The sequence below is a fragment of the Aotus nancymaae genome, unplaced genomic scaffold, assembly GCF_030222135.1.
Source record: "Aotus nancymaae isolate 86718 unplaced genomic scaffold, 86718_ANA_hifiasm-v0.15.2.pri h1tg000089l, whole genome shotgun sequence".
In the NCBI taxonomy this organism is placed as follows: domain Eukaryota; kingdom Metazoa; phylum Chordata; class Mammalia; order Primates; family Aotidae; genus Aotus; species Aotus nancymaae.
This window is the reverse complement of record NW_026988504.1, coordinates 22,373,523-22,398,588: the sequence shown is the minus strand read 5'-3', so window position 1 is coordinate 22,398,588 and position 25,066 is coordinate 22,373,523. Positions and strand designations below refer to the sequence as shown.

General features: G+C 44.3%; 1 protein-coding gene across 4 annotated transcripts in view; it reads right to left on the bottom strand.

Annotated features, from left to right (window-relative positions):
- Window positions 1–1,282: 1,282 nt before the first annotated feature.
- LOC110568894 (endogenous retrovirus group K member 9 Gag polyprotein-like) overlaps window positions 1,283–25,066 on the bottom strand; it is a 40,756-nt gene continuing 16,972 nt past the window's right edge. The window contains exons 2-5 of one of the 4 annotated variants that reach the window (XR_010339788.1): window positions 23,512–23,586; window positions 21,504–21,641; window positions 1,784–1,838; window positions 1,283–1,702 (exon numbers count right to left, since the gene is read on the bottom strand). Coding sequence is in view for 1 of the 4 variants with exons in the window: in XM_064369324.1 (XP_064225394.1) it covers window positions 19,135–20,253 (1,119 nt within the window). In the remaining 3 variants the exon portion in view is untranslated. Of the gene's footprint in view, window positions 1,703–1,783; window positions 1,839–14,402; window positions 14,502–15,738; window positions 21,642–23,511; window positions 23,587–25,066 lie in introns of those variants that run through there. The other 3 variants (XR_010339787.1, XM_064369324.1, XR_010339789.1) reach the window with 3 other exon arrangements.

The window sequence follows — 25,066 nt, the reverse complement described above, 5'->3', positions numbered from 1 at the left end:
AAGAAACAAACCTTGAGACATCTTCATGTTGGCTAGAATCTCTGCTGGCCCAAACACCCCTTCTCAGTCTCCCTCCTCATTGGCCCCATGCCCTTTATTAAATACTGACATTCCCCAAAGCGTTGGCCTTCCCACCCAATCCATCTTCCCTAGATGATCTTAGCCACGCTCATACAATCTGCCACAGGCTAAAGGTGCCAGATCTAAATCTAGCCGAGTTCCCACCTGAGCACCGAGTTAGTTTATTCGCCTGCCTTCTGGACACTTTCTCTTGGATGTGCCATTGGACCAGGCTTGCTTGACTATGCTCATTATCTGCCCTTTCCCTGCATTTCCTAGCCTGGTTAATGGCATTAGGGCACCTAGGTCAGAGCTTGGCTGATGTCTTTGCTTTCTCTCTCTCTCCTTATCATCTGCACTGCCGCTTCTCAGTTCCTGCCCTCACCATTCCTTGTCTGGTCTCTTATGATCAATCTGTAACTGGTATCTCAGGCTCCCGGCATCATGCTCCTCAAAACTGATGAAATACGCAATTCAAAATGCAAATGTGACTGCTTCCATTCCCAAAACTCTCCAGTATACCCCCATCTCTAGGAGCCCAGACAGTGTGCAAGGTATCCAAGATCTCTGACTACTTAAAGCCTCCTCTGCCATCATTCTCCCAGATGCACATGGGACTCTCACAAGGCCAAAGTCTTGTGCTACCTGCCCTCTCCATCTATTTCACCCCACCATGCCCTTGCACACAATGTTGTGTCTGGAATGCCTGTACCTGCTTTGTCTGTTTCCCCATTAGACTGTGAGTTAATGTTTCTACATCTAACACCTCACACTTGATCTCTGAGGCCCTGAAACTGATCCCTAGCAGGGATCAGAGGTGGGAGGTCCCCTGTGGGCAGGAGGTCAAGTATATTGTATTATATGACTCGTGCTTGATGAACCAGGGGAGAAGGCACCAAGAACAATGGTATTTAAATGTAAAATCTCCATCTGCTGAGGGTATGTTTTCAGGTCTGGGTGACTAATTAGACTGGGAAACAAGAGAGGGCAAGATGGCCCTGTGCTTCCCCCGCCCGCTGCCTCTGGTGGATGCGCTTCCCCCGCCCGCTGCCTCTTTCCCCCCCGCCCGCTGCCTCTGGTGGATGCGCTTCCCCCACCCGCTGCCTCTGGTGGATGCGCTTCCCCTGCCCGCTGCCAGATTTGTGGGCCGCTGGCTTCAGTCCTGTTTTTCTTTCTGATGGCCCTTGTTATTTATGCATAAATATTTAACTACACATTTAAATGTCTTACTGCATGGCTAGAATTATATTTGATATGAGAAAAATAAGTATTTTGCAGGAGTCCTGAGGTGGGCTGGGGTCACTCAGTGTTCTCCTATGGCAGGACCTCACTCTCCTTCCCCTCAGCGGCAGACTCTCCAGTTGGGGTCTTCTCTGTTGGGGCTTCGCTGTCCCTGGGACAATAACAACAAGGTTTCGATTGACAAGGTTTTGACTGTTGAAACGAGGAATTAAGCTTCTCACCCCCTCCTCATTTTAGATGGGAACTGTGAGGGCCCATCATTTATGCAGTGTCCCTGTTGAAGATCTCGTCCTCATTGGAAGACTCCTTGTCAGGCAGCTTTTGTGCCATGTTTTTCATGCGTGTGGCACTGAGAGGTCTGTATGTGCTAGAGCTGCCGTCTTAATGAGAAAAAGCCACCCTAGAAGATAGAAAAGGAAGTATTAATTTTGCATGTCTTCTGCTTTCTCTGGCCACAGCAATGAATCCTCCTGCAATGTACCTGAGTCCCACTTCGCGATGAGCAACTCCTATGTGGCAGAAATCTGGAAATGCCCCTGGGGAGACACATGCACAACACAGTGAGTGATGCTGCCATTTCCCACGTCTCTCACACTGTACTTCTCTGGTCTTATTAGGACTAAATGAGTACCTCAGTCCAAAATCACAGTGAGCAGAACCACTGCAAACCACATACCTGGGGTCTTGAAAATAATTCCATGCAGGTGGGACTTTCAGAAGCTCTCCATGTCTGTCCAGAAGGGCCCCACAATATAGCTGGAGGGACTTTGTGTGTGGCTCAGCACGGAGCATGGGGAGGATGTTCAGTCCCACTCACATCTTTGGCCAGGCACCCTTGTGCAGTGAACAAACTGCACAACCATTCTAGGTAAACACATTTTATATCAGTCCCCTTTAGACTTAGTCTCATGGGCATCATTTGATCAGGAGGCGGGGGATGAAGTGGTTCTTTTTTTTCTAGATGCTTTATTCTATAAGTTAAATCACCTCAAGCAAATGCCTGAGTTCAACTAGCCAAATTGTCTATCTTGCAGATCTTCATACAGCAGGCTGTCGCTGGTGAGTGAGTGAGCTGTGAAATAAGCTTAAAGGACAACATACTCTTTTGAATGTGAATAAAATAGAAAGCCAGAGTGCATTGTGTGGCCATGGGGCAAGACACTCTCCCTTTCTCTTTCTCAGGTTTCCTATCATAAAAGGACAAACTCTCCTAGTTAAAATTCTTTTTTTTTGAGACGGAGTTTCACTCTTGTTGCCCAGGCTGGAGTGCAATGGCACGAGCTCAGCTCACTGCAACCTCTGCCTCCTAGGTTCAAGCAATTCTCCTGCCCCAGCCTCCCAAGTAGCTGAGATTACAGGTGTGCACCACCATACCTGGTTAATTTTGTATTTTTAGTAAAGACAGGGTTTCACCATGTTGGTTAGGCTGGTCTCGAACTCCCAACCTCAAGTGATCCACCTGCCTTGGCCTCTCAAAGTGCTGGGATTACAGGTGTGAGCCACCTGGCCTGGCCTTCCTAGTTAAAATTCTGTCAAGTTTGTATAAAAGGCATAGAGGGCCCAAACACCAGTAAGGTGAGAAAGTAGTGTTTCCTCAGTTCTGGGATCCAGGATAAAAAAAAAGAGAGAGGGAGGGAGGGAAGGGAGGGAGGGAGAGTAGTGTTTCCTGCCACTTTAGAGGAAGGATTCACATAGTCTACCTTCCATCAGCCTTGAAGGAGACTAGTGCCCTCACTCCAACACCAGGTGGCCTTCCCTACCCCTTCCCCAGCGCCTCCAAGAAGGCCCCTAGCCTGCCACCACCAGCAGGAACAGGCACCAAAACCTTTCCCCTTCCTATCCCTTCCCACCTCCCTAAAGGGGTGGGACAGCAGATGTGTCCTTGTTAGTTTCATCCAGCTCAGCTATGGCTGGGGAGCTAATTCCACTGGAGCTGGGTAAACATTAGCATAAGTATTCTTCCTATCTTGTGCAGTTTCTTCACTGAAAAATGATGATAAAGTTTTAAGCCCTCCTCTAATTCTAAAATTCTAATTTAATAATCACCAGAGTAGTGGTGGTGCATGCCTGTAATCCCAGCTACTTGGGAGGCTGAGGGAGGAGAATCGCTTGAACCCAGGAGGTAGAGGTTGAGGTGAGTCGAGATCGCCCCATTGCACTCCAGCCTGGGCAACAAAAGCGAAACTCCGTCTCAAAAAAAAAAAAACAAAAAACTCCAGACTAATATTTACCTTGAGGATCCTTCTTCATCTTCCTTTGATGCCCTTCTATGACAATAAATCTTTTTTGGAAGAAAATACAATTATGATCATCCATCACAACAACCATTATCTCCAAATCTGTATTCATTCCTTTTATTCATTATAAGTCTCATCCACCTGAGGACAGAACTTTTTGGAGACAGGAATTGTATGCTGTTTAACAGTGCTTTGAATCAGTACACTCATCCTTGATATCTTGCAGGGGATTGGTTCTAGGATACTGCCCCCACACCGTACCAGAATCTGTGGATGCTCAATCCCTTATATATAATGGTGCAGCATTTGCATATAACCAACACACATCCCCCATATACTTTATTTATTTAGAGACAGGATCACCCTCTGTTGCTCAGGCTAGAGTCCAGTGGCATGATCATAGCTCACTGCAGCCTCAACCTCCTGGGCTCCAGTGATCCGCCCACCTCAGCCGCTCAGCTGGGACTACAGGTGCACACTACCATACCTGGCTAATTTTTATTTAGTAAAGACCAGGTCTCATTATGCTGTCCAGGCTGGTGAAGTGATCCTCCTACCTTGGAATCCCAGAGTTGGGATTACAAGTGTGAGCCATCATGCCTGGCCCCATGTACTTTAAGTCATCACTAATAAAATGTATAGATAGTGTACGATGGTGACAGTTGTTATAATTTCTATTTGTATCTTCATTGTGTTTTTTTTTTTTTTTTTTTTTTTTTTCAAATATTCAGCCTCATCTAGTTGAATCTGAAGATGTGGACCTGCTGATGCAGAGGGCTGACTGTATCTAACTTAGGGTCTTGCATGGAGCTAGCACTTAATACATTTTATTGACTGTTTTAGATAACCTTCAACAGATAATTCCTAATAAAAACTCTTAAAAGTAGGGATAAAAAAGAAACCTGAGTCCTTCCTCTAAAGTGGCAGGAAAACCAGCCTGGGCAACATAGCAAGACCTTGTCTCTACAAAAAAATTTTTTAAATTAGCTGCCTGACCGTAGTCCCAGCCACTCAGGATGCTGAGGCAGGAGGATCCTTTAAGCCCATGAGTTTGAGGTTACATTGAGCTAGATCACACCACTGCTCTCTAGCCTGGGTGACAACAAGACCCTGAGAAAAAAAGGAAAAGGAAAGGAAAGACAAGGAAAATAAAGTATCAGAAAGGAAGAAACAAAACTATCATTATTTGCATATCAAATGATAAATGTTAGACAGCCAAAGAAGCCTAAGAGAATCAGCTAAGATTTTACTGGAAGTAATATGATAATTCAGTACAGTGGATATATACAAAATCAAGAGATCAGCACACAGACCTCAAATAGTTTTCCAATGTACCACCAATAACTAATTAGAAAATGGAAGAAAGATCTCATTTACAATGGCGATAAAAATGTATGAAGTATTTAGGAACAAAAATACAAAGATCTTTTATCTAACAAAAGATCTATATAATGGAAACACTAAAACTCTTCTGAAAGACATTTAAAAAAATGAATACATCACAAGAGATATCACATTCCTAGAATGTTGTACAGATGTTAATTCTCAAATTAATCTACAAATTTAACGTAATCCTATTCAAATCACAGACAGTTTTTGGTGGTAAGTTATTTTTGAGACAGGGTCTTTCTTGTTCTGTTGCCCAGGCAAGAGTGCAGTGGTATGACCACAACTCACTGCATCCTGAACTTCCCAGGTTCAAGCAATCCTCACACTTCAGTCTCCAAAGTCTCTCATATGGTGTCCAAGAAATGGTGACAAATCTCACAAAGGGAGTAGGCTGAGAAAGGCTGGAGTATTCAGGGAAGGGGTCAAGAAGAAAGATGAACTTGAATTGGCTTTTGAGAGATTCATAGGGTTCCCTCAGGCAGAGTGAAATAAGGGCATTTTAGATGGACAAAGGCACAGACAAAAGCAGAAATGGGCATGGTGTGACCAGGGTATGGTGAGGGGCTGCTCTGGCTGGAATGGAGGGCTGCCACAATAATGGAAATGGTGAGTGAGGGAAATAAGTTTGGATTGGCAGCATAGCTTCAAGGTTGACAGCTTATTAACTCACCCTTACAATATGCTAGCACTGGCCTGTTGGAAAAAGTAATACATCATGTAATTGAACAAAAGGCAAACAGAGGCAAGCTCTGGGAATGGGCGCTATAAACAGGACTCGCCCCAGAGTAGCCAGATGTAGGCTTTAGATATGTAATGCAGATTGAGCATCCCTAATCCAAGGAATGTCTCATATGGTGTCCGAGAAATGGTGACACATCTCACAGAGGGCCTGGGCTCAGGAGGGCTGGAGTATGAGACATTCCCCCCTCCCCTGTGAACTTAAGTAAGTGGCCAACTACTTTTTAGAAAGATGGCTACCCTGTAGTACTTTAAATGGACCTATTTAGACAATGCCCTACACACTGGAGAAGGAAGACACTATGTGAGTCTAGTAAGTCTACAAGATGAGACTTCTCTCTTTTAGCTTGTCCTTCCTCTCCATGGTGATGACAGCTCCATGAGGGTGGAGATTATATGTCTCTCATCATTTCAGCATTTCCTTGAAATGCTAATTTATTTTCTTGAAATGCTGAAATGAGACATAATCATTCATCATTTCAAGGAAATTAAAAAATTCGTGGCAGAGTAAGGACGAGTTGGTGAGTACACTCAATTGCTGACATAGTTTTGGGTGGGAGAAATTTTGTGAAAAATTTATCAACTTAACTTCTTAAAACAGTCTAGTGGGATTAATTTGGTTTCAGTTCACAGAGATCTCCTGGAAGTGAGGACCCTTTAAAAATCCTGGAAGACACATTGCAGTCAAAGAACAAAGCATACCTCAGCCTTAAAACGATTAAGGAAGAATGCCAAGTAGTAGTAGGTGGGAAAGTGGCTTTGATTTTCAGTTTGTGGGTTCTGAATCTACACAAAGACAGAACTGCATCCTGAAAAACTGAATTAATTATTGTCCTTACCTCAATGAGACAGAAAATTATAATTAAAATCATCACTATTACAGTCACAGATATTGCCAAGATGAATTTGTTGTTATAGGCATATCCTGGAACTTCTTTAGTGAGCTTAAAAAAAAAAAAAAAAAAAAAGAAAGAACAATCTTTTTAAAAAAACAAAGAGGATGAAAGCTAACTATTTGAAACCCCGGTATTCCAAGTGAGTAGCTTACAGGTTACTTTTTATTTTTTTGAGACAGTGTCTCACTCTGTCACCAAGGTTGGAGTATAGTGGTGCGATCACAGTTCCTTATAGACTCAACCTCCCTGGGATCAGGTGATCCTCAGCTAATTTTTGTTATTTTTTGTGGAGACAGGGTTTCACACTGTTGGCCAAGCTGGTCTGAAACTCCTGACCTCAAGGGATGCACCCACCTTGGCCTCCCAAAGTGCTGGGATTACAGGCGTGAGCCACCATGCCAGGCCTATACTTTATCTTGTGTAATAATCTATTTCACTCTCTAAATGAGCAAAATAGGAGATCATTGTCATGGCCAAAGGTACACAGCCAAGACAAGCTATGGCCTTCAGTCCCAGGTTCTCTTGTGTTGGCACTTTCCTAACATATACTAAATGATGGGAAATTCCGGGTCTCACCTTTCTCTGTGATCCTCATCTCACTCGACTTCCGCTCTTTCTGTTCACTCTGGACCTCCGTGTTCTCGTTGATATAGTTCTCAGTTTTCCACTGGTCCGTATCCCATTCTGCCTTGGACACCTTTACTTCTTGCTGTTCACGGAGAAGCTTCATCAGGAGGCCTGTCCTGGAGATGACCTTAGCACAGGCTAATTGCACATAGGTCTCAGAGCAGTCCATTTTCAAGCTCTGGATAACATGACAAATGAGGATGAGGGACCGCAGCTGCTGGTTTAGGTGAATTTCAATCTGATCACCTGGGGACGAGAGCAATGGGTAATTGAAGTTTTCGGGCTTGGGGGACAGGTCAGTGCCCACGTTGCTGTATTCCCATTGTGTTTCATTGGTTTGTTTAACAGTTGGCTCTAAGTTGAATGCAGTCCCAGTGGAATCTGCCTCAGGAGGATTATTATAGGTTGTGTTTTCAGAGATGGTGCCTTCTGGCATAGCAGTGTTTCTCATAAGAATGTTTTCTTCAAAGGCATTTCCTGCAGTGGCGTTTTTAACACTAGTGTTTTCTACATTTGTGTTTTCTATAAAATGTTCTGAAGGAGCAAATTTTTCCGGAAAAGGACTCAAGTGTCCTAAATATGAAAAAGCCCCTTTGGAAGGGGAATTTATGAGGCTCTTTGCTGCAGAGAACGGAGGCCTCTTCGCGAGCAAGTCTGTTAAGAGAACTTTTCTTTCTGAACTTTCGACTCTTTTTGGCCTTGGGTGTTCTGTGGACCACACGGGAGCGAGTTTTATGAAAGTGGTGGTATTTTTTTTCTGGAATGTATGAATGGTTTAGCAGCCTTCATATTTTTAACTCTAGCCTTTGCATTTTCTAAAACCAAAATGGTGTAGGTTAAGTCTTTCGGTCTGTTTCTGACCTCAGGTAGGGCTTTCGCAGGGGTGGAGACGGAAGGCTCGCCCATGGAGAAGGGTTTCAGCAAAGAGGAGACCGCTGTCCTATGCTCTTGGGTGAACGAAGGCTTGGTGTAGACTAACTTCTCCCACCAACTTCTCGGGCCACTGCACCATGTGAGGCTATTCCAGCTCCCTTGGGGCTGCACTCCCAGGCCTTTTTCCTTTGGCAGTGTTTTCCACAAATGCCTGGGCACTCCGTTCCCTCCTGATGCTCTGCTTTCCCCACCTCTTTGAAGTGCCTTTTCTGGATGCTCCTTGGGCCCATGAGGACTCTGTTTGCTCTCTGCAGGCTTTTGCCTACACTGTGAATCCTTTCCAGGCTGTTTTCCTGTGGATGGGCAGTTTCTAATTTTGTCTGAAAAATTTGAGCCATTTAAATTTGGGACCTAAGCCAGGCGTGGTGGTGCGTGCCTATAGTCCCAGCTACTTGGGAGGCTGAGGTGGGAGGATCACTTGAGCCCAGGAGTTCTGGGCTGTAGTGCGCTATGCCGATCGGGTGTCCGCACTAAGGTCAGCATCAATATGGTGACCTCCTGGGAGCGGGGAACCACCAGGTTGCCTAAGGAGGGGTGAACCGGCCCAGGTTGGAAACAGAGCAGGTCAAAACTCCCGTGCTGAACAGCAGTGGGATCGCGCCTGTGAATAGCCACTGTACTCCTGCCTGGGCAATGTGGTGAGACCTCGTTTCTAAAAAATAAAAAATAAAAATTTGGGACCTAAAAGGCTGGAATGTACAAGCATGGCAGTTTTTCTTCCCTTTAAACCTCATCGATTTTTTCTTGAATTTCTACATGTAACACATTTTCCAGAAAATACAGCTTTCTCAATTTATTTTCCTAAGTTGAGTTGTTGGATGTGGGTTGAAGAGAGGGGCTCTTTGTATTGTTTTTCAAAATACCTAGGGGCCTGTCACCATCTTGTGAATCTGAAAAAAGCAGTTTAATGAATGGTAACAACACTGCCTCCACATCTTCTAGATTTCCCAAGGAGAAATAAGGCAAGATATAATTTAGTGCGCTGATAACATTACTTTCATCATTGATGTCCAACTGCTCACTCCCAAAGCCTGACAAGTTGATGCCGTTGCTGTCTGAGGGCGTCTCCGGCTCAACAGTCAGCTCAGTGCTCATGTGCTTCTTCCGAGCTTGTAACGCCTTCATGAACGCTCCTTCAGGATTCCCTATAGATGCTTCTTCAAGACAATGTGTGGTGTTTGTCAGACATGCACTGTTGCAATGCAGCTTGACTGTCTTGCAGACGACCTCATTGCTATTTTTAAATTGGCCGAGGCAGCAGGCCATATGGCTAGGTAAGATCCGCTTTTTCAATTCAAGAGTCATCACAAGGATGTTCTTAACTGTTTTAAGTGAGACTTCTGTTGCTGTTCACTGAGAAGTTTCATCAGGAGGCCTGTCCTGGAGATGAGCTTAGCATAGGCTAATTGCACTTGGGTCTCAGATCAGTCCATTTTCAAGGTCCAGATAACATGAGATCTGAGCCTACTCACATTGTTGTTAGGGATGAGGGACTGTAGCTGCTGGTTTAGCTGAATTTCAAACTCATCACCTGGGGACCAGAGCAATCTTTGGGTTTGGGAACAGGTCAGTGCCCAGGTCATTGTATTCCCATTGTGTTTCATTGGTTTGTTTAACAGTTGGCTCTAAGTTGAATGCAGTCCCAGCGGAATCTGCCTCAGGAGGATTATTGTAGGCTGTGTTTTCAGAGATGGTGCTTTCTGGCATAGAAATGTTATCCATTAAAATGTTTTCTTCAAAGGCATTTCCTGCAGTGGTGTTTTTAACATTAGTGTTTTCTATAAAATGTTCTGAAGGAGCAAATACTTATAGAAAAGGATTTTTTTGAATACTCCAGTCTCCGAAAGAATTCCCGTTCTGAAGGGGAATTTATGAGGCTCTTTGCTGCAGAGAACGGAGGCCTCTTCGCGAGCATCAGTCTGTTGAGAGAACTCTTCTTTCTGAACTTTTGACTCTTTTTGGCCTTGGGTGTTCCGTGGATCACACGGGAGCGAGTTTTATGAAAGCGGTATTTTTTTCTGGAATTTATCGTTGGTTTAGCAGCCTTCATATTTTTTACTCTAGCATTTGCATTTTCTAAAACCAAAATGGTGTAGGTTAAGTCTTTCGGTCTGTTTCTGACCTCAGGTAGGGCTTTTGCAGGGGTGGAAGCGGAAGGCCCACCCATGGAGAAGGGTTTCAGCAAAGAAGAGACCGCTGTCTTATGCTCTTGGGTGAACAAAGGCTTGGTGTAGACTAACTTCTCCCACCAACTTCTCGGGCCACTGCACGATGTGAGGCTGTTCCAGCTCCCTTGGGGCTGCACTCCCAGGCCTTTTTCCTTTGGCAGTGTTTTCCACAAATGCCTGGACACTCTGTTCCCTCCTGATGCTCTGCTTTCCCCACCTCTTTGAAGTGCCTTTTCTGGATGCTCCTTGGGCCCATGAGGACTCTATTTGCTCTTTGCAGGCTTTTGCCTGGACTTTGAATCCTTTCCAGGCTGTTTTCCTGTGGTTGGGCAGTTTCTAATTTTGTCTGAAAAATTTGAGCCATTTAAATTTGGGACCTAAGCCGGGCGCGGTGGCGCATGCTGTAGTCCCAACTACTTGGGAGGGTGAGGTGGGAGGATCACTTGAGCCCAGGTATTCTGGGCTGCAGTGTGCTATGCCGATCGGGTGTCTGCACTAAGTTCAGCATCAATATGGTGACCTCCCAGGAGGGGGGGACCACCAGGTTGCCTAAGAAGTGGTGAACTGGCCCAGGTTGGAAACAGAGGAGGTCAAAACTCCCATGCTGAACAGCAGTGGGATTGTGCCTGTGAATAGCCACTACACTCCAGCCAGGGCAATATGGCGAGACCCCGTCTCTAAAAATAAATAAATAAATAAATAAATAATAAAAATTTGGGACCTAAAAGGCTGGAATGTACAAGCATTGCAGTTTTTCTTCCCTTTTAACCTCATCGATTTTTTCTTGAATTTCTGCATGTAACACATTTTCCAGAAAATACAGCTTTCTCAATTTATTTTCCTAAGTTGAGTTGTTGGATGCGGGTTGAAGAGAGGGGCTCTTTGTATTGTTTTTCAAAATACCCAGGGGCCTGTCACCATCTTGTGAATCTGAAAAAATCAGTTTAATGAATGGTAACAACATTGCCTCCACATCTTCTAGATTTCTCAAGGAGAAATAAGGCAAGATATAATTTAGTGCGCTGATAACATCACTTTCATCATTGATGTCCAGCTGCTCACTCCCAAAGCCTGACAAGTTGATGCCGTTGCTTTCTGAGGGCGTCTCCAGCTCAATAGTCAGCTCAGTACTCGTGTGCTTCTTCCGGGCTTGTAACATCTTCATGAACGCTCCTTCAGGATTCCCTATAGATGCTTCTTCAAGACAATGTGTGGTTTTTGTCAGGCATGCACTGTTGCAATGCAGCGTGACTGTCTTGCAGACAACCTCAATGCTATTTTTAAATTGGCCGAGGCAGCAGGCCATATGGTTAGGTAAGATCCTATAGATAAAAACACAGATGAATAAATTAATGGTGAAGGGGTTTCTTGAGTAGGTAAAGGAGGGAGACCAATGCTACCACAGGGCTAGGCAAAAAGGTGTTATTGAGGTCTATGGACTAGACAGTTGGTAGGAATCAGAAGGCCACAGGATGGAGGACAGAGGTGCACAACAGAAGGGTAAGCATAGCAGTGAGTATGGTGTGCCTAGAATAAACATGGTTGGGATTAGAATTGGGTGACACTGATCAGTAGTTTAATTCAGAAGTATCTCTTCCCAACTCAAAAGTTTTACTTTGGCCTGAAAGTACACAGGAAGAAGGTAGACTTCTAAGAACAGTCTGAATACGCCCCTAACCTCTGAAGTCCCTTTCTCAATTTCTGTTGGGAGTGGGAAATATTAGACATTCTCTGGGCATTAAAAACAGCTTAGTTTAACATGTATTGTGGGGTAAAAAAATAACAGAGATTGCATTGGTCAAATCTGGATGGACATGTGAGCATTCAAAAGAATAACAACAATAATAAGCTACAACATAATTAATATAAAGAAGAATCCAGGCTAGGCCTGGTGGCTCATGTCTGTAATCCCAGCACTTTGGGAGGCCGAGGTGGGTGGATCACGAGGTCAAGAGATCGAGACCATCCTGGTCAACATGGTGAAACCCCATCTCTACTAAAAATACAAAAAATTGAGTTTGCTCCTTTCTGCCCATGGACGCCACCGATGAAGCATCGTTAAAGTCTCTCTTCTCCCTGCGACCATGAAGCTCTCTCCTACAACCTGAACTACCACATCACAAATAAAGAATATATTTATCTTTCAGAAGTAAATTTTCATTAGAAGTGTAATTACTAATATACATGTCTGAACATGCATTTATTTATTTAAAAAAATTAAATATCCAGCCTAAGTACCATATACTATTTGCTTTTTAAGTGCAGAAGATAGCTCTATTTAATAAGTAAGGCATATATAAATTCTACTCCTACTCAGTGAGATTATTCAACAATGATTACTCAATTAGACTGCCTCTGATAGTGTTTGCCCCAGGATATGTGCTAGAAAAAGTCCTGGACATTGTGAGAGGTGAAGTAGCATTAGCTTCATGTGTCACAGGAATGAATTTTCCAAAAATCCTTCAGTGTATCTCTTTAAGTAGGCTTAAACATGTTAAATATTATTTAATTTACTGATTTAAATAAAATCTTTGTTGAGTATAGGAGTAACAAATACTAGGTTGCAAATTTCATCTAATTAAATTTCCTGCTACTGTTGAGTATCCACAGAATTATAGCTTGCATAAGAATATTAACCAACCATGCATCTTGTAGAATATGGTATTGGGAAGTTGATTCTGACAGCTCTGTTCTTAAACTGTGACCTTCCAATTTTTTTAAATTAAAATGGAAAAATTAAATTATTTTTCAAATATAAGATACTATCTAGTCTACAGATTTCATTGCAAAATTTTGCCTTTTTTGTGATAATCCCCAAAATAATACAGAACAAGGCACAAACCACAATTTTTAACTTAGCAAAGTGGGCTTGGCATTTTATCCTTATGTCAAAACACAAGATTAGGCTTTCAGTGAAAATCAGATGAGAATTCTCCCTTTGCAACATTATCACATGTGTCATCAATTACTGCCATGCCTAAGTCTAGCATCACGCCAGCACATTAAGACAGAAGGTACTATATGCAGTGTTCACTGGACCAGAAAGACAGAAATAAGAAAGGGAAGTGGGGAGAAAGAAACCCTAGAGAAGAAATTAAAAAAAGGCAGACTGTGCAATACACACCAGATTATGTGTCCCGTCCTGCAGGACAAACAACGAGGGCGAAGGAGAGGGTGTGGGGATGGAGATGGGACAGGAGACGCGAAGAATGGAGACAAGACAGGAGTCTGATCAAGTCTCGTTTATTCACTCGGGGAAGGCAGTATAAGAAGGGTAGAAAGGAGGAAGAAAGGGAGGTGGGGGAAAGGAGTGCTGTCGTCACTGTGGTTGGGAAAGTCCGGTCACCTGACTACTGGTAAACTGTAATTTATTTATCTTTTTAGAAACAGAGACTAGACTGCAGGGCGCCACATGACTTGTGGATAACAGGGGCCTGACAAATGCCTCCCACAGGTCCCTGTTCTGTCTGATAAGACAGAGGCCTGGTGGATGTTTCCCACAGGTCCCTGTCCTGGCTGATAAGACAGAGGCTTAGCAGATGCTCCCCACAGGTCCCACTTTTTATTAATATTGTTTCATTAGGAGAGGCTGAATGGCATATCCTGAGGGGACCATGCCTGTCTTAGGTCAGGGAATCACCCATACAGAGGCACTTCTATCCTTACCCGTCATTGGGAGAGGGGGCTATTGTGTCCCCCTGCCCTGTCTTAGGTGGTGGTGCCTATTTGCATGTTTCCCAGTTGCCCGTCATTGGCTAACCGGTCCAGCTCACCAGGTTTAAGGGCGGTAGCAGTACTGGTAGTACCATTCAAGCCCATCTCTAATTCTCGTTCAGTCATCTCCAGCTTATGAGAGTGGACCTGTAAGGGCTGCATTTTTATAGCCTCGATCTGTGTCCTAATAAAAGCCATAACCTTACTAAATATGACCGGCCCAATAGAAAGCAGGAGGAGGAGGCCAAGCAGTGGGCCGAGAAGGGGGAGGACATAAGGAAGAAGACCATTCCACCCTCCCCAGAGTGGGTTATCAGCAAGCGCTTTTCTCCTTCTTGCCAAATCTTCTTGTAAGGTTTTTATCTTGTCACTAACAATTCCTGATTGATTGACATAAAAACAGCACTTTTCTCCGAGGGCCAGGCATATTCCTCCTTTTTCGGCGGTGAGAAGATCCAGTCCACGGCGATTCTGGAGGACAACTTCTGCAAGAGAGTCTATTTGATTTTGAATAATACTTATGGTTCCTGAAAGCACCCCCACATCGTTGATAAGTTGCTCAGAGAGAGCTTGGTAAGATCGTAGGGAATAACTTAATCCTGCGGTACCGGTTCCAACTCCAGCAGTCACTCCCAGGGCAGCTAGGAATGGGAGGAACTGTAAAGCTCTTTTTCTACGCCCTGCTAAGAAATCGAAACTGGGAATGGGCACGGCTGTGTCTCCGGGAAGAACACTAGCCTCTGGCAGAAGGAAGGCAGCTAAGCAACTGCCAGTCCAATTGTTAGGAAGATAAGTATAAGCTAGGTTGTTACCACACACAAAGACTTGACCTGGTGGGGAGAAGATTTCCCGATTAACATTGGTATGGTTAGAGCAATTGCAAGCGAGCCATACCGACCCTACGTCCAGGTCAAAGGAATTATTTCTAGGAGGTTTACTCAGGCAGGTGGCATTGACGCAGTTGATGTGATGCAACTGGACAGGAAAAGGGACACTGTATGTTCCATTTGTAGCACCAGATATTGAATTGCTAGGTATTGCTACAGGAAGAGGGGGGCCAAACGTCATACAAAGCCAGCAATCTGAGTTGTTCAAGTATCCAGAATCCTTGAGAGCCTTGTGCATAGCTTTTAGAATGCTTCGGGTATTAGAGCTTAGATCTGGGGCTCTAGGCCTTGGTAGGGCTAGGGGATGGTATGATAGGAATGGGAACAAGACTTGCAAGGTTTTTCTAACATGGTGAGCCTTCATCTGGTCATGGGGTCCTCCCCCATCACTAATACCGACCTGGGGAGAGGATGACCAACAGATGGTCTGCCCCACTTTATTGCTAGGGCAAGAGGCTTGAGCGAGCTTATAAGAGACACCATAGGGGGATGGGACGGTATAATCTCCCCCAAATGTCCCTGCACGCTTAGAAAGTAGGACTGCGGTAAAATATGTCTGGTTTTTATGCTGGCATTGTGCAACTGACTTATAGCAAGACGAGTGAACAGAAGGGGTATTATAATCAGAGCAGTTGCACTTGGGCAAGGGAGAGCCAGGGGGTACTACGGCAATTATTGCCTTTCTGGTACACACATAATGAGGTTTAGCACCTACGCCAGTACCTGTTTTCCCATTAGTAAGATAAGCTGTCTTGTCTGAACAATCCTGGGATTGGACATACCCTTCTGGGGGCTTCTCGGCTGTGATTGAGCAGTCACAGGGGTTACCGTATGCTGCCTGCAGTACCTGATTGATGTCATATGTACCGCCGAAGCCTGCACGGTTCCCAGGAAGGAGAGCGGTTAGAAGAACGACAAGAATCAGCATCTTTGTTGTCTGTACAAGAAAAACAGGTAATCCTCAGGGTCCCATGTGTTCCCTGTGAGTGCCATTAAGAGTATCTTCTGTGGCTCTGGTGTCCACTTGTTTGACCAAGCGTTCTGGAAGCCATCTGGCTGAATCAGCCTCTTTATTGTATACACATACCGACCCTCTGCCCCAAACGAGGACAGGGTCAGGTCCATGCCAAACACCTGTCATTGGATCTTTCCAAAGTACAGAGGCATATCGCTTTTGTGAGGTAGGTTGCCAATGTCTTTCAGCAGCGGAAAGCCCTTCTGTGTCCAAGGTTAAAAAATTTAAGATAAATAGGAAGTGTGATAAGAGGTTTCTTGGGGACCCCTTATGGGGGTACCATTCCCTTGAATATTGAGGTGAGTGCAAAAACGGGTGAAGGCATTACTAGTATAACCAGGCCCGTTATCTGTTTTTAATTTATGGGGACATCCTAGTGCGGCAAAAGCTGTTAATAAGTGTGCAATGACATGTTTTGTAGCCTCTCCAGTTTGTAACGTAGCAAAGATGTATCTGCTGCAGGTATCAATACAGACATGGACGTATTTAAGATTGCCAAATTCCGGGATGTGCGTAACGTCCATCTGCCACAGGGCATTGGGGACAAGACCTTGGGGGTTGACCCCGAGGTGGGGAACCGGCAAGTGTGGAGCACCTTGGGTGCATGTCTTTACTATTTGTCGGGCTTGTTCACGAGTGATGTGATGTAGCAGTCTAAGGGATTGTGCATTGAGATGATGTAGGTAGTGTGAACGCTGTGCCTGCTCTAGGGGATTGTTGGGGGAAGAGGTTTGTACTAGGAGAATACGAGTTGCCAAATCTGCTTTTGCATTTCCAGCGGCTAACGCTCCTGGTAGGCCGGAGTGAGCACGCAGGTGTCCAATATAAAAGGGATGATCTCTTGAGATTAAAAGCCTTTGTAATTGGTGAAACAATTTGGCAGCCGTAGACGCATGTTTAATTATGGGGGCTGTTTCTAAGTTGGGTACAGACATGGCAATATATGCGCTGTCAGTATAGAGATTAAGAGGAGTGCAGTGGAATGTGGAGAAGGCTGCTATAACTGCATGTAATTCCGTTAATTGTGCAGAGGAAGAATGGGTTGGAAAACTAACAGTTTGGTCAGGGGCTACAAAGGCTGCAAGTCCTGTGGAGGACCCATCGGTAAACACTGTCACCCCATCAGGAATGGGTTGTGATTTGGTGTTCTTGGGAAAAATAAATTCATGTTTGTTAGCAAAATCAAGCAGCTTGTCTGGGGGGTAGTGGTTGTCAATGTTTCCAGTAAAGGAGGCAAGCACTACAGGCCACGTGTCTGTGCATTGCAAGAGCCATTGGAGTTGGTTTTTTGCATATCGCTGGATTATACTGGTAGGCTCTTGGCCAAAATATTCCTTTCCCAAGATTCTCCCTTTAATAATGAGGTTTGCCACCATGTGGTAATAAGGCTCAATTACCTTGGAAGGGGCGCTAGGAAGATGTACCCACATAAGAGCAGCAGTCTGCCAGAACACGGCTGTGGGTGATAGAGAAGTGCGGCAGATGATGAACTGAAGAGATTTGCTAGGGTCAAAGAATGTAATAGTCTGCTGGTTAATGGCCTGATTTACTAGCCCAATAGCTGTCCTAGCTTGAGGAGTGAGTGCTCTTGGAGAAGTAGGGTTAGGATCCCCTAACAGGATATCATATAGTGGTTTAAGGTCTGCCTTACATAATTTGAGATAAGGAGTCAGCCAATTGATGTCCCCCAAGAGTTTCTGAAAATCATTAAGTGTTTTTAGTCGGTCCAGTCTGAGTTGTACCTTTTGAGTGGCAATTTGAGTTCCTTTTAACTGAAAAGCTAAGTAAGTATAGGGATCTGTAAGTTGCACCTTTTCTGGGGCGAGAATTAACCCCCATTGGGTAAGGGAATGTTGTAAGTCCCTGAAGCAGGACAACACATCTGTGCCATCCTTTCCTGCCAAAAGTATATCATCCATATAATGAATGATATATATATGACTCCAGGTGAGTCTGACAGGGGAAATGGCTGAGGCTACATAGGACTGACACAAGGTGGGGCTGTTGGCCATGCCTTGTGGTAATACTTTCCATTGATATCTATGCATAGGTTCTTTAAAGTTAGGAGAAGGCAGGCTAAAAGCAAAACGCCTGAGGTCTTCCGGGTGGAGGGGAATGGTAAAAAAACAGTCCTTTAAATCTATGATAATTTTGTAATATTCTAAAGGTATGGTGACTGGAGAGGGGAGGCCAGGTTGTAAGGCCCCCATGAGGACCATGGACTTATTTACCTCTCTCAGATCTTGCAATGATCGCCATCTTCCAGATTTTTTCTTTATGACAAAAATAGGCGTATTCCAAGGAGAATTGCTAAGCTCAATATGTCCTGCCAGCAGTTGTTCCTGCACCAATTGCTGAGCAACGGCCAATTTTTCTTTAGAGAGGGGCCATTGGTCAACCCACACAGGCTTGTCTGAAAGCCATGTGATTTTATCAGCGTGGGTTACAGGACAGACCTCGACCCCTAAGGAAAATACCCTAGTCCAGTACGATTTGTTTTTCCAGAGGCGGGCAATGGTTCCAAAGGACCGGTTTGGTTTTTTCCCAAGCCAGTGCCGGGAACGTATCCTTGTCTTAGCATCTGAGTAGTTACTATATCATTGGGGCTACCAATAATCATTCCTAGTTGGGATAATAGGTCTCTACCCCAGAGGTTAAAGGGCAGGCCATCCACCACATACGGTTGTATGTGCCCCGCATTTCCTTGCTTATCATTCCATTTTAACAATTTGGAACTTTTTTCTGGGTTTTTTGTCTGTCCTATGCCGGTAAGGTTAGTGAGGGTAGGAGTAGTTGGCCATGCAGAGGGCCATTGTGGCTTGCAAATTATAGTGACATCGGCTCCGGTGTCTACTAACCCCTCAAACCTTTTTCCGTCTAACCAGAGTATCATCATGGGCTTATTAGGTGATATAGTTTGCGCCCAGTAAACATCAGACGAGCCAAAGCCTGCACTGCCGTGATCAAACCTTACAGCCTTATTGGCCGTCGGAACTGTAGGCAGCAGCAACAGCTGAGCAAATCTTTGTCCAGGAGATATGGTGCTAATTACCCTGGGTGAAGTTGCCATAACCTTAATTTCACCAGTATAGTCACTATCAACAACGCCTGGGAGGACCTGTAGGCCTTGTAGCGTAAGGCTGCTTCATCCTAAAATGATTCCACAGGTATTATCTGGCAGAGGTCCAAAAATGCCGGTAGGCAGGGCTTGAACCCCTATTTCTGGGGTTAGTACTGTGTGGGTGGTGGAACAGAGGTCCAGTCCTGCGCTTCCTGCGGTTGCCCTTCGGAGGGTTGAAATGGATTGTTGGTTGGTGGAACAAAGCTGACTGCCCCATAAACCTGTTTTTGTTTCGGGGCCTGAGGCAGGCCCCTTAGTCCGTTTCCCGACCGTGGGGGAAGCGGCTGGCCTTGAGCATCTCTCTTTGATTTACACTCATTTGCCCAATGATTTCCCCGCTTACACCGAGGGCAAAGACCAGGGCTCTTCGCAGAGGGCTTTTTGTTACAATCCTTAGCAAAGTGCCCTAAATTACCACATTGAAAGCACTTTCCCTTGATCTGATTAGACAAGAACTGCTTAACCGTGTACCCCTGTAGGGCGGCGGCCATTGCCAGACCTTGTTGGTAGGCCGCTCCGATATCAGAGCACAGCCGGATATATCCAGAAAGGTCTGTTTTCTTTTTGTACGGGCGGATAGCAGCTTGGCAGGCGGCATTTGCGTTTTCAAAGGCAAGCTGTTTAACAAAGTCAGTGCCGGTTTCAGCACTACCAAAGATCCGTCCTGCTGCCATTAAGAGGCGATGGACAAACTCTGAAAAGGGCTCATCGGGTCCCTGTTTTATAGAAGTCAAGGATGAGCTAACATCGCCCTTTGTGGGAAGCTTTCGCCAGGCCCTCATACCCGCAGCCTGAATTTGGGCATATAAACCTGCATCATATTGCATTTGCATGTCGCTAGAGGTAAAGTTGCCCTCGCCTGCTGGCATATAATAAGTCCAGTTATTATTTGCCTGAGCATTGCGGCGGGCGGTTTCCTTGCAACATTCATGAAATTCTGATTTCCATAACAGATAGTCTCCACCGGAGAGAGTGGCTCGTGCTAACGTTTGCCAATCCCCGGGAGTAAGCCAATTTTCTGCCACTGACTCTATGATGGCTGTGGTGTAAGGAGCAGTTGCTCCGTATTGTGCTACCGCAGTTTTTAGTTCTTTGATAACCTTAAAGTCAAATCCATTGTGATGCCTCCAAGCATTATTCTGCTGGTCTACGGTTTCTGTAACCGGAAAAGTTGTGGAGGAGTCATCTTCCTGAGAATGCTTGGCTATAGGAGCCTGCTTAGGCATAGCTCCTCTTTGGGGAGGAGGGCATTTTCGTGCTACGGAATCATTCCTTAATTTCCCTAGTTTTATTTTTTCTAGTTGCTCAATAAGTTCTTGATGCTCTGTCTCAAGTTTTATTTGAGTTTTAAGATACTCTATTTTGGACTGAATTTCAGTCTGAGGATCTACGGCAGGAAATGCCAATGCAGGAGCAGATGGCTGCGATGCAAAAGGCGGGGGACGGCCTTGCAGAGGCGGCCATTCCGGATTATGGTAATGTGCTGCCTCGTCCTCTAGGTCGGACCAATCGACCCCCTCATCTATTCCTTCATCATCCGAATTTTATGTCCTTTCAACTAGCCACATGATCTTTTTTCTATATTTTGGGTGGATAATTTTTTGTTTCAATCCTTCTGCGACTCGCTCCGCCAATTTTTCCAGTTTATCACACTTACTCTCAGGAGGGGCGGCGTTTTTACATTCCTCTTGATTTTCTACCTCAGAATCACTGTCAAAGGACATAAGATCCTTTTCTTTTTTTTTTTTTTTTTTGAGACGGAGTTTCGCTCTTGATACCCAGGCTGGAGCGCAATGGCGCGATCTCGGCTCACCGCAATCTCCGCTTCCTGGGTTCAGGCAATTCTCCTGCCTCAGCCTCCTGAGTAGCTGGGATTACAGGCACGCGCCACTGTGCCCAGCTAATTTTTTTTTTTGTATTAGTAGAGACGGGGTTTCACCATGTTGACCAGGATGGTCTCGATCTCTTGACCTTGTGATCCACCCGCCTCGGCCTCCCAAAGTGCTGGGATTACAGGCTTGAGCCACCGCGCCCGGCAAGATCCTTTTCTTTAGGTTTTTCTCCTTCCTCCTTTTTGGCAGCGGCTTCCGCCCCTTTTGCAACCTCAGAGGGTGCTTTAGAATTCTTTAGGCAAGTTTCTCCTTCGGTGATTACATTAGCCACCAAAGGGTCTGAATGTCGTTGTGACAGTATTTCATCTATTAAGTTCCAATATGAAAATGCCGTTACCGGGACCTTTTCTGGCCCAAAAGTACTATAGTAGTCTCTAAGAGCATCCCCTACTGTCTTCCATCTCTTTTTATCTATGGTTCCTTCTTGAGGGAACCACGGGCAAATGTCTTTAATATAATCAAAATATTTACACAAATCTTTTACTTTAACCTTTACTCCTCGCGCCTTTAATGCTTTGCCCAGACCTTCAATAAACATCTTACGCTGACTGATTTCCTGACCCATGATATCGTTGTCCACTCACCAGAGGGCGAGACCGCAGCAGGCTCCCGCGTCGTCTCCTCTCTGGACTTGTTGAGTTCTGGTTCGGCCGCTTCTGACGACGTCCCTCACAGGATCCCTCGAACTCTTCGCCCCACGTTGGGCGCCAGACTGTCCCGTCCTGCAGGACAAACAACGAGGGCGAAGGAGAGGGTGTGGGGATGGAGATGGGACAGGAGACGCGAAGAATGGAGACAAGACAGGAGTCTGATCAAGTCTCGTTTATTCACTCGGGGAAGGCAGTATAAGAAGGGTAGAAAGGAGGAAGAAAGGGAGGTGGGGGAAAGGAGTGCTGTCGTCACTGTGGTTGGGAAAGTCCGGTCACCTGACTACTGGTAAACTGTAATTTATTTATCTTTTTAGAAACAGAGACTAGACTGCAGGGCGCCACATGACTTGTGGATAACAGGGGCCTGACAAATGCCTCCCACAGGTCCCTGTTCTGTCTGATAAGACAGAGGCCTGGCGGATGTTTCCCACAGGTCCCTGTCCTGGCTGATAAGACAGAGGCTTAGCAGATGCTCCCCACAATTATGGAAGAAAAATGTCAAACACCTCAAGTTCTGTAAATTTATGTAAACATCTAAATACACATACAAACACACACAACACCAACCTAATTAGGAACATAAACATATGTTGATCCTTTACTATGTTACAGTTTTGAAAATAAAGGCTAAAGTTAAAATATCTATATTCTCTAAAGTGCCTTTTTATTTTCCTGAGGAAGAAGCTAGTATCTCTTAAGGAGAAGGGGGGCCTGTCATGATGGTTATAAAGATTAAGATTCCTTTTTTGACTTTTTTTCCCCACTCAAGTTTTACCAATAACTCACTGAAACCCTTATTAAATAGGTACACTTAAGCACAAATAGTAAATGCTGACAATGACAAGTTTAGACATTTTAACAATGGACTGTGTTATATTAAAATAATGAGTTTCTCAAAATGAAAATAATGTTCAAAAATTAAGAATTTTTTTTCTGTAATCCCAGCACTTTGGGAGGCCGAGATGGGTGGATCACGAGGTCAAGATATCAAGACCATCCTGGCCAACATGGTAAAACTCCATCTCTACTAAAAATACAAAAATTAGCTGGGCGTGGTGGCACGCGCCTGTGGTCCCAGCTACTCGGGAGGCTGAGGCGGAAGAATCGCTTGAACCCAGGAGGTGGAAGTTGCAGTGAGTCGGGATTGCGCCACTGCACTCCAGTCTGGCGACAGAGCAAGACTCCATCTCAAAAAAAAAAAAAAAAAAAAGAAATTTTTTTAAAACTAAGAGCCCAGTATATAAATCTCCTTGTTCTATTACATAGTATCATCAGTGTCCAAAACTAAGCAGTATGAAAAGACAGAAAAAATCAGCTACTGACAAAAAACAGACATTTCTTAAGCTACAGAAACCAAACTTGCCATGTTTCACAAGAGTCTGGTAAATAAAACACATAATTCCTTAACTGTTTCTAATATAACTTAAAAAAATTTTTTTTCCATACATATTCTATTTATGTAGGAACATTTCATACATAATTACACTGCCTAGGAAAGGTGAAGCTATAAAAGGATCAAAATACATTTTACTCCTTTATTCAATTCACAAAATGCTAAACTTTAACTTGCTACCTTCAACAAAGTATCAGTATGGGCCAAAAAGATATTTTTCCATCAAAATTCTAATGTGTTTCTAGATTTTTTTGGACTGATTTCCAAACATATTAAATATCAGATTATATCCCAAACTCTATTTGGCATGCAAGAAAACAACTCTAAACTGTACTACTGGTTATTAATAAGTTTAACTTCATTCACATCAAGTGACACACGAACACTACCTAACTAACTGGCTAAGACCCGAAATTAAGCACTGATTATCTTACCAACTCTAACTGTACTACTGGTTATTAATAAGTTTAATTTCATTCACATCAAGTGACACACGAACACTACCTAACTAACTAGCTAAGACCCGAAATTAAGCACTGATTATCTTACTGATTCTATAGGCTTGTCAAGTGATGCTTGTTCAATTTCCAAGTGTCCTTCCTCGAATTGATCAAAGTGATTACCCTGAAAAAAGATGATTACAGTTATTTTTCAAAAGCAGTAAGTCAAATTTATTAACAGCCTAACCAAACTCAGAGTTATTTTAAACTTTTCTTTATTATTATTATTATTTTTACCTAAAAGGACACTGCAATAATTCTTTTTCAGTAGGCAATCAAAACCATACCACACAGTTGGGTGAGATGGCTCACACCTGTAATCCCAGCACTTTGGGAGGCCAAGGCGGGCAAATCACGAGATCAGGAGTTGGAGACAAGCCCAACCAACATGGTGAAACCCTGCCTCTACTAAAAATACAAAAATTAGCCAGGCGTGGTGTCACGTGCCTGTAATCCCACCTACTCAGGAGGCTGAGTCAGGAGAATCACTTGAACCCAGGAGGTTGAGGTTACAGTGAGCTGAAATCCGGCAACTGCACTCTAGCCTGGGCGACAGAGCGAGACTTTGTCCCCTACCCCCAAAAAAGAAAAAAAAAAAATAAAGATGTATCAGGGCTGGGCACAGTGGCTCACGCTTGTAATCCCAGCACTCTGGGAGCCTAAGGCAGAAAGATCACTTGAGCACAAGAGTTCAAGACCAGCATGGGGAATACAGTGAGACCCTGTTTCTACAAAAAAATTTTTTTTAATTAGCCACACATTGTGATGTGAGCCTGTAGTCCCAGCTACTCAGGAGGCTGAGGTGGGAGGACCACTTAAGCCCAGGAGGTTGAGGCTGCAGTGAGCTGTGATCAAGCCTCTGCACTCCAAGCCTGGTGACAGAATGAGACCCTGTTTCAAACAAAACAAATACAGCTTATTAGGAATCTAGGCCTAGTAATGTGAACTTTTATTCTCCTAACAAGTGTTGAAATTGTAAAACTAAAACACTATTAACTGTTTGGGACACCAACTCTTTTGGACTGACTACATTAGGAAGACTACAGAATCTTATAAACAAAGAGCCATGCTGTTCTGTCTTTTTTTTTTTTTTTTTTTCCTGAGATGGAGTCTCACTCTGTAGCCCAAGCTGGAGTGCAGTGGCACGATCTCAGCTAACCACAACCTCTGCCTCCAGGGCTCAAGTGATTGTGGTGCCTCAGCCTCCCAAGTAGCTGGGACTACAAGCATGCACTACCAGTCCCAGCTAATTTTTTGTATTTTAGTAGAGATGGCATTTCGTCATGTTGCCTAGGGTAGTCTCAAACTCCTGAGCTCAGGCGATCCACCGGCCTTGGCCTCCTGAAGTGCTGGGATCATAGGCGTTAGCCACCACGCCCAGCCTGTTTTACTTTTATAAGCAATATTACATTGAGTCTTTAATAATGAAGAAAATAAGTCATAGTAATGAAAATAAACTCTGTATTTTGAAAAATGCTGCTCAATCTGATAACATTATCTTAAACTAAAACTGCTAAGACATTAAACTTTATATCAATTGATACCTCCCAGCTTTTCAAGAAATTAAAAACAAGCTCTTGACAGTTTCCAAAGCAACTATTCCT